The following is an 18,012-nucleotide window of genomic DNA, read 5'->3' as shown; positions in this document are numbered from 1 at the left end:
AGAAACATCATTAGAATTCATCTCAAGTTTTAAATGAATTGAGAAGAAATCAAATTTGTCCATGCTTTGTACATGATAGCCCCACAGCTCACCCAGTGTCCTCTACACACCACAAATTCTTCATCTTGTGGCGAGATTTTTACATTCCTGCTTTATTAACTTGCTGCCATGCAATAATATTTTTTCCATGTCACCACGGGGGCTCTGTACCATTTGCATATAAATAGATAAACATTTCTGTGGCCTGCTGGGGACACCACAGGGGGCTCAAGAGTTTTAAATCCTGGTATCTGTGGTTTACTGCAAAAAAAAATTGCAATAAATAAATAAATAAAAGGACATTGCAAACACCAAAATCACTTGTTGGCTGGAAGATGAGACGGTCACCTGCTTGTAGTATGTTCTGGAGAGAGGGGTGGTGTAAGCGTGTGTCATGCTGCCGTGGCGACTGCTGTTTCTTAACGGGACTGGACAATGTCATGTTGCTGCTGTAGTTACAACTGACGTCAGTGAAGACACACACAGACCATCAGGGATGTGTTCAGCCCGTCCGACTGGGCACTTTACACACACGGAGAGGGCATGTGCCAGTCATGTCATAACACACATTATGTGGACTTCCATACATCACACGCAGCCACAAAACCCACACAGAGACAAGCTGAGGGCTCAAATTGTGGTCATAAATATTTTGTACTTGTTAATCAGTCTTGTATGTGTAAAAAGCCTTTTTACACATACAAGACTAAGAAGAATTTTGACCCTATTTTTCTTCCTTTCATCTGATTGGCCAATGTCATGTCAATCACAAGTTTAACAATCCAATCAGAGAACAGCTGGGTTTGGCTGTTGGAGGGGTGCATTATGGAGCTTCAGGTCCTTGAAGGGAATAAATGCTCTTTTACATGGCAGCCCAGCGTTTTCCTTCATCACCACGAAGGAAAACAGTGTGTGGTGGTCTGAGTTTGGTGATTTTTGTGTCACAGGTTTACCTGCTTAATACAGGGACCTCCAGAGCCTTTTCAACAGCGCTGTGGACCTCGGGGGTGAGGGCGGGCAGTGTTGTGGAAATGACACAGTCTTCACTAGTGGGGATAGTTACAAAGCTTTCTTTGTTATGAATTAGCAAAACATGTTTTTCTTGAACATTTGAAGATAAAAAAACAGAAACTCTTGTAGAGGACATAGAGCCCGATGTGAAAGGACCTTTATGCTGCACACTGTGAGCCACAGCCCTGACTTTGTGTTAAACTAATCCTAAAGTAATAATGGTATTTCTAACCACTGATATACCACAACTTTATCCTTTCAACAGCCACTGAAAGTTAGGGGACCTAGCTGCTATCGGATATTTATATAGAGATCCTCCAGCTTCAAACTGTATTACCCTTCAAGGACCTGCAGTTCAAAAAAAGTGCCCCGCCGACAGCGAAACCCATCTGTTCTATGATTGGATAAATTTGTGATTGACATGACATTGACCAATCAGATGAAAGGAAGAAGACTAGGGTCAAAATTCGTACTTGTGACTTGAAACTTGAGTGCAGAGTTTCACACGTATTTTTTGGCCAAGTCCACACACAAATTCTTTTTACACACACAAAACTGATTTACAAGTACAAAATATTTATGACCACAATTTGAGCCGATACGAAACACTTAACCTGAGCTGCACGCTGTCTTTGCTGCTCAGTGAGACCAAAATACACAAACGTACACAAAATATGTATGTAGCCACCGTGCAGCTACAACCGCCTGTGTCACGATGCACCTGTCAGTCAAAGAAGCCATGCCCCTAAAAATCCACTGTTATGCATTAATAAGTTTAATGCAAGTAAACCAAACTATGTGTTTAAATGTAACTGGCACATGGTGTGCTTTACTTTCAGCTTAACAGAAATTATTTTAAACCAGATTTAATGATTTCAAATTCTTCATTTTTCATTAGAAATCAAACATCTGTCTAATTTTTTTTGTTTTAGACTCAGTTCTTCCTCAGCAGATATGTTTTTTTTTAGATCAGCCTCACAGTTCTGACGTCTGTAGTAATGAAATGTCATTTATACAATTTAAAAAAAAAAAAAATCGAAATTACTCACAGTTAAAAAGGGCATCTGGGTGTAGCTCCTGTTTTCATACCTACAGTTTAATGTTCACATAAAAAACATGGACAGACACGCCAGCCAGTGAGGCCTTATGTAAATGCTCTAGGCTTTCTTTAAAGATGCAAACCTTTTTTTAATGCAATGCATTAATTGCATTTCCTTTTACTTTTACTTTCTTCTACATGAGCCAGCATAAAGGGCAAAACCGCCAAAATCAAGTCAACTTTTAGCCTATCTCTAATGTGCTGCCTATTTATTCATTTCCAGTCTGCTTTGCCATCCATCACGTCAAACAAATGTCCCCTACAGGCTCCCATATCGACCTCTAAAAGCTGCCGTGAAACCCGAGAGCCGAGGCGGCGGCGATAAAGCTCAGCACGTTCAGCTGATCTGAAAACAGCCCTTGGTGGGAGATCAATGGCGGATGGTCTCGGTGCTAAATATTTCCCATCAAGCTTTGTTTGTTCTGTCTGGTCAGAGCTGTCTGACGGCAGCAGACGTCCCCGGTGCTTCAATAAATTCATTTCAACTGGCATCATGTAAGATCTATTTCACTGCTGATCAGCGAGAGCTTCATACAGGAAGCATAACATCTCCATGTGGTGTTAAAATTGACATCTGAAGACCCTGTGTATTTCACTTATTCTCAGCCCTGCTGACTAGTACATCCACCCTAATAAGTCTGCTTACACCATCCTATCAGCAGCAGCTCCAACCTCACGATGTGGACGTTGTAGGTGTTTTAGTCTCATTCTCTCCTGACATCAACTAATTACTTTAAGGCCTTTTTTAAAATTTGCATTTAATCAATTTTGTTAAAATTCATCAAACGGGCAGAAATGAGAGAAAAATGGAAAGATGTCCCTTAATCGGAGAACACATTCATGGCTTTCACAACAAATGGAGTAATTGCAATCGAGCGCATAGGCAAACCCATGTGTTTTTCACAGCTTGTCCAAAACTTTTATATGATATATAGTTTAGTAATGAGTCTGTGTCTTATTTAAGTCAGAGGTCTGGCACTTTTGTTGAACTGGAAACGTTGAGATCGCTAAGTTTACTTTCATAAGTGTTTTGGAGAGCAATGAGTCATCAATCCAAATTTCATTTGCAAGAAAAAAAAAGGTTAAAAAAGGTTAAAAAGAACAAAATAATAGGTTATTTCTTTGGCAGACGCCCCCTTCTTCTTTTTATCCCTGTCAAGGCTCAGTCTCAAGTTTCTTTTAAGAAAGTGACGAGAAAAGAAAATGAATGCGCAGTTTCCAAACCCAAAGAAAACACTTTTCTGCTGATCACTGTAAACAAAGCAAACTTTTAGCTCCACTTGTTCCACGACAAAGTGAACACAGCGTTTGATGGATGGATGGAAGTATAAATGAATCACCATCTGATCCCTTTCCTTCATGCATCAGCAGATTAACAGTCTAATTCACTTTGACCAATAACTCTCGTGTCATACCTGCAGGTTTTCTTCCTGTAAATTTATCTCTTGCAGATGAAAAAAAGCACGGGGGGAGGGTGGACGTGTGTTTAGACTTGACAGAGTAATTTGCAGCTCTCGAGTTTTAAAAAGAAATGAAATTAAGCCCACTCTCTCAATATCCCACAGAGACAATTTTCCAAGTTCCTGCAGCTCAGTGAAATCTTCCCAGATGGGGGTCGCTCAGAAAAAAAAAACCTTTATTAAATGTCAGATCGTAGGCTAATATGCATACATATGGGGGGAGTGTGGAATCTGAACGATGAACTTCAGGTAATGACTGCTCCTATCTGCTTTGTATGAGAATAAAATGCTTCAGTGGCTAATCTTAAGTGTTGCGTAAAAGGCCTCGCGGTTACTTTGAACCCGTGAACAAAAGCACTGCAGACTTCAGAAGTGTTTTTTGTTGGCGAGCCGGGATGCAGTCTCTCAGATGTACTTGATAACAAATGAATGGCTGCGATCCTAAAAAGCTTAAGTGCCTTTGGTGCTGCGGCGGTCAGACACGGTCAGAGGCAAACACAAGCGCCACACAACCTGTTTGTTTGCCGAAAGGAGAAAGTTTGCATGTGCGCAGCCACTGTCATGGAAAGAAGAACAAGACTTTTGTCGTGTTTGTAGACTGAAATGCTAAAATGCTTTGTTTCTCTTTGACAAGTCAAGGTTTTTTTTTAAGGTGTTTAAACACTGCTTCTTGGGGTCCACCAGCTTCTTTTTGTTTTGCTGAAAACTCTCAGGGAAATGCTATAAGATGCCCTGGCCCCATGGAAAACTGCGTAATAGCTCCGTTGGTCCCCAGAACAGTATTTCCACAATAAAGTTTGTAAAAAGGCGCGATTGATTTTTTTTAAGGAGTCTTTTATCTCTTTAAAATATGTGGCATGTTACACCATACCTTTTCCAAAACCAAACCATCCATTTTCTTCATGTTTACATAAACCTAAGAAAAGAGATGACTGCATAGTGCAGCTGGATATTTAGTTGGTTATTTTTATAAAACTCAAAGTCCTTAAAATTATATTTATTCTCCTTCGTGGCTAATCTCAAAAAGAATAGCAACTTTACATTTATGTTATGTGTACATACACATCGTTGACCATAGTGTGAGCTTTTGCTAGTGTAATGAAAAGATTATAACTGATCTCAGAGCAGGGAAAGCAAAGTCAGGGTTAGCTTCTCTAGCATACTGGGGCCCATTCTTCGTACCTCGCTAAGTAAGTTAGCTGGATTTGATTGTTGGCGATTTCGCGTGATCTTGGATCGTTCGGTTCCCCGAAGCTCATCCGGGACTTGCTGTCATAGTAACAGATCCGTAAGCGTAAACCTGCTCGGGAGCAGGCTTACTTTATGTAAACAGGATTAGATCGCGGCCACGCAGGTATGTCCGCTTCATTTATACGAAAGCAACAGCGATATTCCACCACTGTTTCACCATAAATAAATAACATCAATGTAACTGAAGATAATGCAGCACTTGATCCTTTTATTGATTTCACACAGATACATACAGGTCATTTCCTAAAAAAGGGAAATGTACTATTAACATTCTATTCCATGTATTTGATTATTTCAGATGTAATTCTTATTTCAGAGTAGTAATAGTAAATTACTTCGCGTAATCAAGATGAGAGACCACGGCTATAAAAGCGAAGGTGGATTTGGGAAGCCTGTCGCAGCCATGTCCTGTCCGTATACGCGAGCCACCCATTGCGGAAGGTGCAAGATTGATAAGGAGAGTTCTCAGAATTCAGCGTATATTGCGGGACAGACAGGATCCTTTAGCTCAGCGCGACAGTGTGCTCATAGAGAGATATCGATTTTCCCGTGAGGGTATTATTTACTTAACCAACTTGTTGACGAGGGGGTGCAGGACCACCACCTGTCTTTTTTTTTGCTCTGCCCTTTTCTTGGTTGCTGTTACAAACAAACAAACAGTTTATTTCAGGGTCTCTTTTCAAGAGACTAAAAGCAATATAAGTGATAAATATTACCATTCTGTAGGATATTCTTATATTTCACTTTTACTTGTTCCCATGTTCTAGTGGGTCCTGTTGTGGCTCTAATGTGAAAGGGGATATAATATAACATATTATAATATAATATAATGTAATATAATATTGGATAATATAGTGTGATATGATAAATCTACCCTACCGCCTACTGGTGTTGGCCAGAGGGGCCGATGGCGCGATGTGGCAGCCTGGCTTCTGTCAGTCTGCCCCAGGGCAGCTGTGGCTACAACCGTAGCTGCCTCCACCAGTGTGTGAATGTGAGAGTGACTGAATAGTGGCATTGTAAAGCGCTTTGGGTGCCTTGAAAAGTGCTATATCAATCCACTCCATTATTATTGTTATTATTAAATTACTTACGAGTTTAATTTGTCAGCAACTTTCTGCCAGCCCTCTCTCCTTGCTTTTGCAGCCTTTGCAGTGTTCCCTTGCGTTTTAATTAAACTCTGAAACTCCTGAAATCCCTCAATCAAGAGTTCTTGCTCTGCTGCCGAAAAATACCGAGCGCGCTCCTTCGACATTTTCGCCGACCAATCAAAGGGTTGCCGATCAATGTTTCTACTCTCGATGCGTAGCCCCTTTTACGACACCCAGTGATCTCACATTACTTCATCCAGCTGTACTAATCGTCAACAGCATGTGTCTTCGGAGAACCGGATTAGCGAGCTCACGGGTAGCGCGATGATTTGATCTTGGATGTGTCACGATACGGGCCTGCTCCTGTTAGCCTCCTATCAAAGACTAAAGAGGTTATTGACAATATAAATAAATATGAATGATCTCTGGTCTGGTCGGTAAGCACAGAAACTGCTGGTTTTGCGTTTTTACCAGCCGCAGACTTTAACATAGATGGAAAATGACAGAAACTAAAGTTTGCAAGGGCTCCATAGTTACGCTAGCTTCCACGGAAAACTGAGGCCACATAATGGTGATAATTTACAGAATTAATTTAAATAGGCGATGGTAGAATGTTTGGAGCTGCAAAGAGAGAAATGATTTGCCTTTGGTACGTGTTAATTGCCTATATTTGGATTTCACAGGGAAAGCACTGCTTGCCTTGCTTGTCCTGACAGATCGCTATGATGTAAACACATTTGAAGATGTGAACATTTGTGGCTATTTGTGGCTAGTACTTAGTACTTTGCCAATATTAGTGGTTGGTGCTTTGATGGCACATTATTCACTTTTAAAGAACTTACAGAATAAATGTTTGTTTTCATCAAACAAAATAATATGAATAATTCACACACCAGGAACGACCTGCAGGGCTCACCTTCTGCGTGTTCACAAGCCTATTTTAACCACATCCACATACAGTCACCCTTATTATAATTTGGTGATTTTATTTTAAATAACATGGGTTCTGTTTGTCGGCAGCAAAATGTAAGACGTTCAGAACAGGTAGTACAATACAAATGCTTCATTTGCACTCACGTAAATATCACACTCTCAAAAAAGATGTAAAGAAATTTAATCGGGCTGATTTTGCAGAAAATTTAACCTGACAATGAACTAAACATATTTCTTATTTCGAATTCTACAACTACAGTATTTTTTTCTAGTTAGTTCAGTTTTAGAAATTTTCATTCCAGAAAAACTAAAATGGTTTTCAAACGCTTTGATCGATACTTACAAGTGGAGGTGAAAGTAAAATAACAAAACTAATGAAAAAATTGGTGGAATTCAGTAACATAAAAAATAAAAGCTGTTACATAAGCCAGCAGAGAATATGAAAAACAAAACCTGTGGTACGTCAGAACTGTGAAGCCTAATGCTGTGAAACAAACACAGGTGTTACACCTTTGGCTGTGGGACTGGATTGAAGAAAATGACCTCCTGTTTAGTCCTTTCTTTTGCAATGTTATGTAATCGCTTTTAATGGCCAGAGTTAAATGAGTGTGGTCTGAATTATGTGTTGAATAAAAGATGAGCATCCTGTACAGTTGTTCTCGTAAGGCAAATGGATGAAAATGTCAAGCCAGCATTTAAGGTCACTATTTCTCTACAGAGTTACTCACAGCACAGTTTCCCTGCTCGGCTCGCAGAGGAGCAGCTTTTCACAATAAAAGTACAACTGCTGCTACTCTGATATATGTTTCCAGACAAGCAAACCACCAAACCCCAACAACAAAATGGTTTTCCTGTTTAAGCAATGAAAATGTAAACAACCTAAAGCCAGCCGTGTGTCCAAAGGGTCAGACATGGTGCATTTTCCCCCCAGAAAACTGACTCTAGCTGATTTTTTTCTTTGTGCCATCATAGAGGTGGTTATGTGGGAAAATGTCAGCAGATCAGCAGGTTCTGAAATACTCAGACCAGGCTGTCTGGCACCAGTCACCATGCCACGCTCCAACTGATGCTCAGTTATAACTTCAGTAAGTCGTCTTGACCATGTCCACATAAATGCATTCAGTTGCTGTCTTGTGATTGGCTGATTAGATATTTGCATTAATGACCAAACAAAAACTACCTCTGTAGACTTGATGTGGCGCAAAATAAAACGAGGACATCACATTTTCAGATGTTTGGCCTTGGTTTCATGCTGAAATATCGCTTTCCATGACATATTCTACAGACACAGGTTTACTGTGACACTTACCTTTCGTGCAACAGCAAAAACCAGAATGGCAAAACGAATTTGTGCTCTTTGTTAAACTGTTGGTGCAGGGGACATGCTGACTACTGTACTGCTGGGTTTTGCAAGAGTGTCTGTCTATTGTGGGTTGTGTGAAATTGTATCAGCACAGCAAAGAGGGTAAGGTAAAATTTGATGGAATGAAGCTACTAATAAAATGGCATTCTCCATCTGTGGCTCCCCAGGTCCACATTCCCTCAAAGGTCAGTGCTGTCAGCGTGGTTTACGGTTTAAAAAAAGGAAAATTGTACTTGTTAAAATGCAGTTGTTGAGTTTTTAATAGGAACTCAAGGGAAAGCGCTTTGTAATTTTACATTACCTGTCTGATAACAGTGATTCTGTTTGCAATGAAGTGGTTTATATCCAGAATTTGCTGGTGAAAATTAAAATATGAGTCCAGTTTAATGACACTGTCTATGTTAGGAGTGTGTGAACAGCAGTGCACCTTCTTTCTCCACCACACCCCTTGTTTCTCTTGTGTGAAAGCTCTGAATGCTGTTTGTTGGGATTTTATCGAAGATTTTGGTCTTTGTCTTGCATTTGAAAACAGTAAAAATGTAGGAGCTGCTGCTGACAGACCTGCAAGGACCTGCAGTTCCTCTAATGCCCACTTGAACCTGGATTCAAAAGTGAGTCAGTCTTCATAGACTCCCAGCAGAAATAAGCATGTTTACAGCATATGGCAAACATCAGTTTTGGTCTCTAGCTAGTTTGTCTTTATAGGAACTGTATCCGGGATGATTTTTGTATTTCTAAGTTCAATTCAGTTCAATTCAGGTGGCTGCTAGCTGAGCATGTTTGTACTGTTGGTGCCTTTTGGAAGTATTTTTAATGCAACAATCTGACAAATAACACGACTGTGCATTCACTTGTTTTAAAAGATTGTCAAAAAAGGCTGTGTTCCAGATTTGGTGAGTGAAATTCTAGAATTTTCTACAACATTCTTGTCACATTTCTGAGGAGAGGACCCAAAAGCAGACAGAACTTGATCTTAACAAAATGCAAGCTGTTTATTAAGGGCTGATAGAAGATCAGACAATGATACAAAAATAAAGGGCAATGAAGGCTTGCACTAACCAAAACTAGACTGGGAAAATCCACTGTGAATATGGGGGGAGGTGAACTGACGTTCTGCCAAAAGACAAAGAAAAACTGACACAATATACACAGACAGGTGATTAGTACAGTAGAGACGGCTGGGAAACACAGCTGGAACAATTAGACACAGAGCCAGGGGAAGCAAAACTAAACACAAGCATATGAGCCAAGGACTATCAAAATAAGACAGAAAACCCACTGAGACGCAGACTAAGACACACAACTTGACGTGGGAAGACAATAGGACACATGGAAGACTGACATGGCAGAGGAGAAAGATGGAGAGAGCGAGGCATGCATGAACAGAAGGAAGAACCAACATGACACATAGAGGGAATAAACAGAGACATGACAGAGGACATAAATAAAGCACATGACTGACTCTCAGAGAAGACACAGGGATGAGACAAAGACACAAAAGGAACTTAACAGACAAGAACAATGAATCTGAAATACAAATAAACTCAGAGAGACTAAAAGAACTAAACTCAAGACTAAACTGTACAAAGCTTGAACTTAAATCATCCTCATCATACAGATAAACTCTAAACGCTGGGTCACCCAGGACCATGACGCTTCTAGGACAGATGGCAGTGGCAAAGCTATAGTTGAGGCTTCAGTCTGGTACTTTACAAATCAGCGGGTCCCTGTGGCTAATCCATGTGTTTGTATAACACTTATCTACTTGGCACCAACATTATGTTATTTTTTTAAGGGTTTGTTTGATTCCTCAAGCTCACAGATATTTCTAAGCTATGTTCTTCAGTGAGTCCTCTTGTTTAGAAGAGGAATGGTAAAGGTTAAATACATTAATTCCATCGTCAGGAGGGACTGCTGTATCCTCAAACCACAGCTAAAGTTAAGAAGTGCTTGTTTTCCTCCTGCAGACTTGCATTAAAAGCTTTTGAGCTTGTTATGACGGATACTTTTGTTCTCAAGCGTGTCTGGCACAAAGGAACACCCGAAGTACTTCATGTGATGACGTTAAAGTGTATTAATGTACTTGGAAATGGCTTGTGGTCAGATCTAAGTGTTGAATAACTGCTCAGCAAACTGTGTTTGCTGTAATGGTTATGGTTTTACCACCTCCCGCTCAGACTCTGTCTAACCACGCCAAAACACACAATCTGAGTTTGATGAGTTTATTGATCGTGCTGTAACACAGACAGACAGAAGTGAGTGGGAGGTGAGCACAAACTTCCACCGACACAAAACAGTCAGGACGAGTTGACGGAGCTCACCTGAATCCTGATGAAGTTTGAACATTTCAAGTTTTTATGAGGAGCTAGCTTATTGTAGCACAGATGTGGATAAATGTGTGCAGATTAATCATGCAGCTCATTGGTTTTTGTGACCTCAGTTCTCATGGTTACCTGACAAAAGTGATTTCAAAATGATTAACTAATGTTGTGCAGTATCAAAAATAATTAAATAAATAAATAAACATGACACAGAGGTGGAATATAAGAGACCGATGTAGATGTCGTGTCGCCACATGTTGACTTTTGGAATGTTATGATTTTAAATGAACATATTTCATCTATTTTCAAGTGGAATTTAATCTTTATTTTTACAAGTAGTCCCACTGAAACCCAATGTCTCATTTGCAAGAGAGAGCTGTTCCAGACAAACATTAAAATGACTATAATATGTCTAATGTAGTGAGATAGGAATCCAAATCCATGATCCAGTAAGAAGTTATATTGAACAGATATAAAAAAAACAAACCTGTGCAGAGAATAGGCAGGATAAAGTGTGTCCGAACAGAAGGAAGAAAGAACTAAACTGAGGTCCATGGAAACAAACAGGGAACAGGTTAGAAACCAGGACAAGCATGATGGTGAACAACAGACTCAAACAAAACAAAGGAGAAGACATTCATATACTTGGAGGACAGAGGGGTGGAGACCGGCGGGGAACAAAACACAGGTGAAGATGATCAAAACAATAAAACTCAAAACAAGAAGAAAGAGAAAATTCAATCAAATCAAAAGCAAAACAGGAAAAACGGAAATGAGCAGACATAAATGAAACAAAGAAAACATGGAAACATAAAGGACATGCTAAACATAGATGACCTCTGTCAGGAAGAGTGACCACGCCCCTAATACTAGTATCCAGGTGGCGTTATAATAAAATTCACGGAGGTAAGAGTCGTCATGAAATGAGAAACTATGCATAGGTGACAAAGCCATTTTTGTATCAGATTGTAACCTGTTTATTTCTGCTGTAACATTAACATGGCAGTCTGTGGGCATTGAGTCACTGCTGGCGTTTCAAGTGGACGTTAGAGAAATTGCAGTTTTTTGGCACTTCCTTGTTGGCTTCATTTTTCCAACCTGTAAGTTGCTGCATGCTGAAACTGAGCATTTAGAGAAGCATGAAGTTTTGGCTCATAGGGCTTATTTCTGTGTATTCTGACGTCATTATGTAACAGTTTCACATATTTACTATGAGCATCCATCATTTTAACAGTACAGTGTATGGCAGGAAATTAAGAACAGCAGAGCAGGTCCACTTTAGGGTTCGGGGAAATCAACCTCGACTGATGACAAGCACCAAAAATATTCTGACATGCCACATTAGGAATAAGACTGGTCTAAATTACAAAATAAATGGTCCCTGAATTCCATTTAGCAGCTTCAACATCACCATTTCCCTCCAACAGGAGACGACACAACACATTCTTAAAAATATCTCATACTTTAGCACAATTACAAACCCAGTTTTTATACAGTCTGACGTTTGTTTTTCCTCTGTGAACACATGGCTGAAACTAGCTTCACAAAAAAGTTTAATATTCTTTCTGCAAAGGTTTGTCTCTTGCTGTAAAGGTCTCGCAAGCCTTAAGTACAGTATCATCCTTCACTGTATTATTCATCCTCATTACATCTCAGCTAGTGCAGTCTCTATCAGGTAAGAACGATGAAGAGGAGTTCCTGTGCAGTGCACACAGGAGGAAGAGGGACATGTCAGCGAACGCCCACGTAGTCCTGAGGAGAAGCCTGATCAACATGATGACTGAAAACACCTATGTGGCTCAGTAGGGGGGGAAAGGGGGTGAGGAAGAGGAGAATTCTCCAAAAGCTAGTTTCAGATTTAAATCTCACCTCCTTCCTTTTTTTTTTTTTTTAATTTTAGACAACTTCTACAAGGTGGAGGGAGCCAAGGATGCCTTAATCTGTGGGAACAGCAGCGACGCAGGGTGAGTCAACAGTTTCTCTTGTTCCGCTGTGAAGGTGGGAGACGTGGATTTGCCTGGGTGTGATTTGATTCTGAAGTTCATGGTTACACTGAGTGTGATTACAAACCACTGAACCAGTCAGGGCCACTCACCCTGAGCCTGGTAACGCCTGAAGTTTAAAAGAGAGTTTTAACAGACAGTTGTTTGGTTTCCCTCTGTAACCACTTGGGGGTTACAGAGATGTTCCCCTTGTTGGTTTGCCAGTCATAGCAGATAAATGTAGCACAGTTTCAAGATGTTCTGAGGAGCGATGCGTTACTTCAGACAGAGCCTTGGGAAGAAGCTCCATGGAGGGGGGGGGGGGGGGGGGGGGTGCTGTGGAGATGATGTGACATGTGTTGGGTTGTAATTTTTTCACAACCCATATGAAGAAGAGCAGTATGAATAATAAATGCTGTGAAATGTTTTCTGATATGAAGATGGATAAATATAATATTGTTGTATGAAAGCATAATCATCTCTGAAAACATCCAGAAAATATAGGCTGCATACATGCATATGGTGACTGACCACTGACTCACAGCAAAGCTGGATTGGAGCAATAAATGTCAGCAATGAAACAGTGACACTGACACTGTAATTTACTCAGAAAGTTGACATGCGGAGACAACAGCACACAAATGAGGACTCCCTCATTGGTTTAATATCCAACGACTCTGTTGTTTACCAGCAGAGCAAACACAGCTCTGCGATGGCTAATGAGAAAGTCAGATTTACAGAATATCTGGATGGTCAGGTCCTTAACACTTATTTTCACACATTAGGTAAGAACTGTTGGATTATTGCCCAAAATTCAGTAACAAGCTGTGTGTGTTTGGTGGCAGGACATGATAAGATAAGATAACCTTTATTAGTCCCACGCGTGGGAAATGTTTGTTACAGCAGTGGACAGTGCAAAGTTGCATAGAAAAATTAGAGAAAAGCACTGGAATAAGATATCAATAAGATACTGTACACAATAGGATAGAATAAAATTAAATAAAATACTATATACAATTGATTAGAATAAAATAGAATACAAATGCTATATACAATATGAGTATAATACAACATTGCCAGAAAGAGTATTGAACTTATTACTATTGCACATGTGTGGATGTGTTTGATCAGTTGAAGTCTTTGTTGTGGAGTCTGACAGCAGTGGGGAGGAAAGACCTGCGAAATCTCTCCGTCCCACACCGTGGGTGCCGCAGCCACTGAAGGAGCTGCTCAGTGCTGTCAGAGTCTCCTGCATGGGGTGGGAGATGTTGTCCAACAGGGATCACAGCTTAGCCACCATTCTCCTGTCACTCACCACCTCCACTGGGTCCAGAGGGCATCCTAGAACAGAGCTGGCCCTTCGGATCGACCTGTTCAGTCTCTTCCTGTCCCCAGCAGAGATGCTGCCGCACCAGCAGACCACACCGTAAAAGCTGGCTGAGGCCACCACAGAGTCATAGAAGGTCTTCAGGAGTGGGCCCTCCACTCCAAAAGACCTGAGTCTCTGCAGCAGGTACAGCCTGCTCTGCCCTCTCCTGTCGAGGGCGTCTGAATTATGAGTCCAGTCCAGTTTGTTGTTCAGATGAACACCAAGGTACCTGTAGATGTCCACGGCCTCAATGTCCATACCTTGGATGTTCAGTGGTTGCAGTGGAGGATGTTTGTGAATGGGGAAGTCTACCACCAGCTCCTTGGTTTTATTAGTGTTGATCTGGAGGTAGTTCAGCTGGCACCTGTCCACAATGTCTTGGGTCAGTTCTCTGTACTCCCTGTCGTCCACATCAGTGATGAGGCCGACTATTACAGAGTCGTCAGAGCACTTCTGCAGGAAGCACTGGATGGAGTTGTGGGAGACGTCTGCAGTGTAGATGGTGAAGAGGAACGGAGCCAGGACCGTTCCCTGTGGGGCCCCCGTACTGCAGGTGACCCTGTCCGACACACAGCCCTGAGTCCTCACATACTGTGGTCGGTCAGTGAGGTAGTCCAGGATCCAGGTTGTGAGGTGATGGTCCACTCCTGAGTTCTCCAGCTTGTCCTTTAGAACCGTGGGAAGAATGGTGTTAAAGGCACTGGAGAAATCAAAGAACATGATTCTCACAGTGCTCCCAGCGGTCTCCAGGTGAGCGAGGGAACGATGCACGAGGTGAATGATGCCATCATCCGCTCCGATGCCAGGCTGGTAGGCAAACTGAAGTGGGTCCAGTGATGAGCCCACCAGGCGCCGAAGCTGAGTCAGGACCAACCGCTCCAGGGTCTTCATCAGGTGGAATGTCAGAGCCACCGGTAGCATCACGCTCGTGTCCGGAGTTAGCGGTGTTAGCCAGGACTCCGTTAGCAAAACAATGCTACATCGCTGGTATTCCCCCTGTGACCAGGTTAGCGACATGAGCTCATCCATCTTATTGGACAGCGATGTTACATTTCCAGTGATTACAGAAGGGAGAGATGGTCTATAACGTCTCCTTCTCGGGCGACAGCGCTCCCTCCCAGCACGACACCCACGTCTTTTCTTCCTCAGCTCACTGGGAATTTCGTGTCTGTCCGCCGGCAGCACTGCTGTGGGACGAAGTGCTAACAGCTGATCCCTGCTGTAAACAAAGCATCCATGTGCTGGGTTCCCAAACACGGGTAAAAAATGGTGTGGAAAAAAAAGAGAAAGACAACCAAGACTAGCACAAAACGGTAGTCCATGATTGCAGAATCTAACTGCTTAAACTTTAGTTACAAAAAATTAAGAGAAAGTAAAGAGGAGATACGAAAGAAGCTCAGAATGAGCGGAGCTGCTGTAACAGGCTGCCACTCACGGGGGGCACCGGAAGTCGGAAAGACTTCACTTCCTGATAATGATAAATTGGTCTTACCTTTATCCAGTTGCTAGCGTAGTAAGGTCCCAGTCACACAGACTCGGGGACAATATTTTTCTCCTACCTTGCAGCTGCTGGTTTCTGAGAAAAAAACACAAACTGGAAACTGAGACCGTTTGGTTTCAAAGTGAAACTTGTGCCTTAGCTCTAAACTTTTACTTTGAAAGGCCTCTATTCCAGCTTGCATCATACTTTTTCAAATTTCACTAGCACTTGGCTCATTTGCAGGTCCCTAACACCCGAAACACTCCCAAAGAGGTTTTGGGGGCAACACCCTCTTTGTGGGGAATTTATCTGGTGACTGCCGTCAACCTCAAGCAATCATTTGCCAAGAAATCAAGATTTTTTTCCTGTAGCGACTGGAAGTTGAAGTCTTTGGGCCTGTATGATTGGGGCATAAACATTATAGCTCACGGGGGTATCCTCATGTGAGGGTGGTAGCAGTCTGGTGTCAGGGGGTAGTCTTAAGTGGATTTATCCCAAAACTGTAGTTTGTGTTTTGTTCCAGGTGTTTGGTTAAAGTTGGAGCACAAGTTGGTTTGGCTCAGGAAATATTACAGTTGGCGCACTAGGTCATTAGGGTCATTTCACTAAGTGCTGATTGGCACTTTTTAGAAGTCAGTAGCATTTTTGCTTGCTGTGTTGATGGGCTTCATTGTTGGTGTATGCAGTTGCAAGATGGTCTCTTGTTTATATAATTTTTTTCCAGTGGTGTGGGTGCCTGAACTGAAGGGACACAGCGTACGCTGCTGTGAGCGGGTTAATGATGTGATGTAAGCATCACCCATCAGAGCAGCATCACAATCATGGGCTAGGTTTTGGTGAGGTGGCGACGGATCAGGCTTTATGACATTTATCTATATTCATTGTTTCCCATATGTTTATTATTATTATTATTATTATTATTTGTAAATGTATGCCTTTGTTTGCTTGTCACATTAAAAGTCCCACTTTAACCATGTGCAAAATCATCCATCACCCCCAGTATATGACCTTCGGCTGCAGTTTCCAGTTTTCTGCATCCTGAGGTTCAGCTGAGCTTGGGGCTAAAAATGCATGTGTGAAAAGCTTTTGCTTCATCACGACGAAGAGCTGAAAACATCAATCTCTCTTTACTTTCCTGTCAATCATGCAGCATAGCAGTTTGTCCCTCACAACCTTTAGTTATCACTTTATTGAATGTTCTTCACATTCGAATCTGTCTGATGATTTTTCATACTTTGGCTGACTGTTTCGAGCTGTTTGAGGATGTAAACAACAAAGAGGGAATGAGATTGGGCTTCATTTTGTTCCCGTCTCACCTGAGAGTCCAAATAAACAGCAGGCTGAGTCTTTAGTTCTGCAAATATTTTTCTCAGACGGAGGCAGAAATGATCTGCTGGTGGGGTTAAATTTCAGTGGAAGGAGACAAAATGCAAAGATTTTCTCACTAAACTGTCCTTAGCTAAAGTAAAAACGTGCTCGGTGGCAGTAGACACTCCATCTTTAGAAACATTTATGCTTTTGCAGAACCCGTGCATGTTAGCTTATAGTAACTTCATCATCCCGCTATGAATGCATCTTAAATTACCTCCTATTTTCTGTCATTTGGCTCCAGACCGCATTCTCATATTTTAAAGTTGAATCTTTGACTTATTTCTTCCTCTTGCACTTTGAGACCTCAGTGAGAAATTCTGCTTTTTGACTGAAGATGGATGGAGGCTGATAGAAACATGTTAGCTACTGCATGTGGAGTAGGCTTTTCTGGGCACCACAGAAAGAAAATCACCAGTTTGCAAAGGAAATGGAAAGAAACAACCAATCTCTCCATTACCAACAGTTATATTTTAGGTCTCATTTCACTCATACACAATATCTGCTTGTTTTACTGTTTCTCTTCCAATATGGGAAAGGTTGTTGGATAATCTCATTAGAGCAATGTTGTCGCGTCAGCTGTAGCTCCTGCTGAACTTTCTGGCTCCATTTTTGGCCTTTTTCTTGTTTAAAATAAAAAGTCTAAAGTGAAATCTCATGTTTGTAATTTCCAAACCTTTCATTAGTTGCTAATAATTACTGAAGTTGTGTGTGATACCTCCAAGTGTCAATGTGTCCTTAGTCGAGACTCCTTGGGACTCAGAAGTGACCATATTTAGACAAGAGGCTGGACTGTGAAGCTACCAGCTAATGTAAGCAAGCTGCATTAGCTGGTACTGATCAGGAAGCTGCATTCATACGTGTGCACAGCACATCTGCTGATCTGCTAATTAATGCTAATGAAGAAAAATTCACTCACTCAAACAGAAGCACAGATATTGCAGGCAGGCTGTAACGCACAGGCTGTCACCATCCACCTGTGACTCCTGTGAGTCGTAGCACCCACTAACTTTACACCTTAGAGAAATCTGAATGCATGAGTGAATAAAACCCCTGCACAGTTAATGTGTTGGAGGAAATTAGCCCTGCAGGCTAAAGCAGGGATTTTTTTCACATATCAGGCCGTAAACATGATTATTTCTGCTGAGACATTTTAACATTAGAGCCTATAAGGACTGACTCACAGCTGAAGGCAGCCTCAAGTGGACAGTAGAGGAAGTGCAGTTTTTGTCACTTCCTCATTGG

General features: G+C 41.5%; 1 protein-coding gene across 1 annotated transcript in view; it reads left to right on the top strand.

The window, feature by feature from the left end:
- Nucleotides 1-18,012, top strand: part of LOC120717254 (sodium channel protein type 2 subunit alpha-like) — a 218,048-nt gene that overhangs the window by 91,416 nt on the left and 108,620 nt on the right. Inside the window, exon 9 of the mRNA XM_040005166.1 lies at nucleotides 12,469-12,532. Within this exon, the coding sequence (XP_039861100.1) occupies nucleotides 12,469-12,532 (64 nt within the window). The remainder of the gene's footprint in view (nucleotides 1-12,468; nucleotides 12,533-18,012) is intronic.

Source organism: Simochromis diagramma, unplaced genomic scaffold, assembly GCF_900408965.1.
Source record: "Simochromis diagramma unplaced genomic scaffold, fSimDia1.1 OVJJ01000097.1, whole genome shotgun sequence".
Lineage (NCBI taxonomy): Eukaryota > Metazoa > Chordata > Actinopteri > Cichliformes > Cichlidae > Simochromis > Simochromis diagramma.
This window is presented reverse-complemented; position numbering and strand designations above follow the sequence as displayed.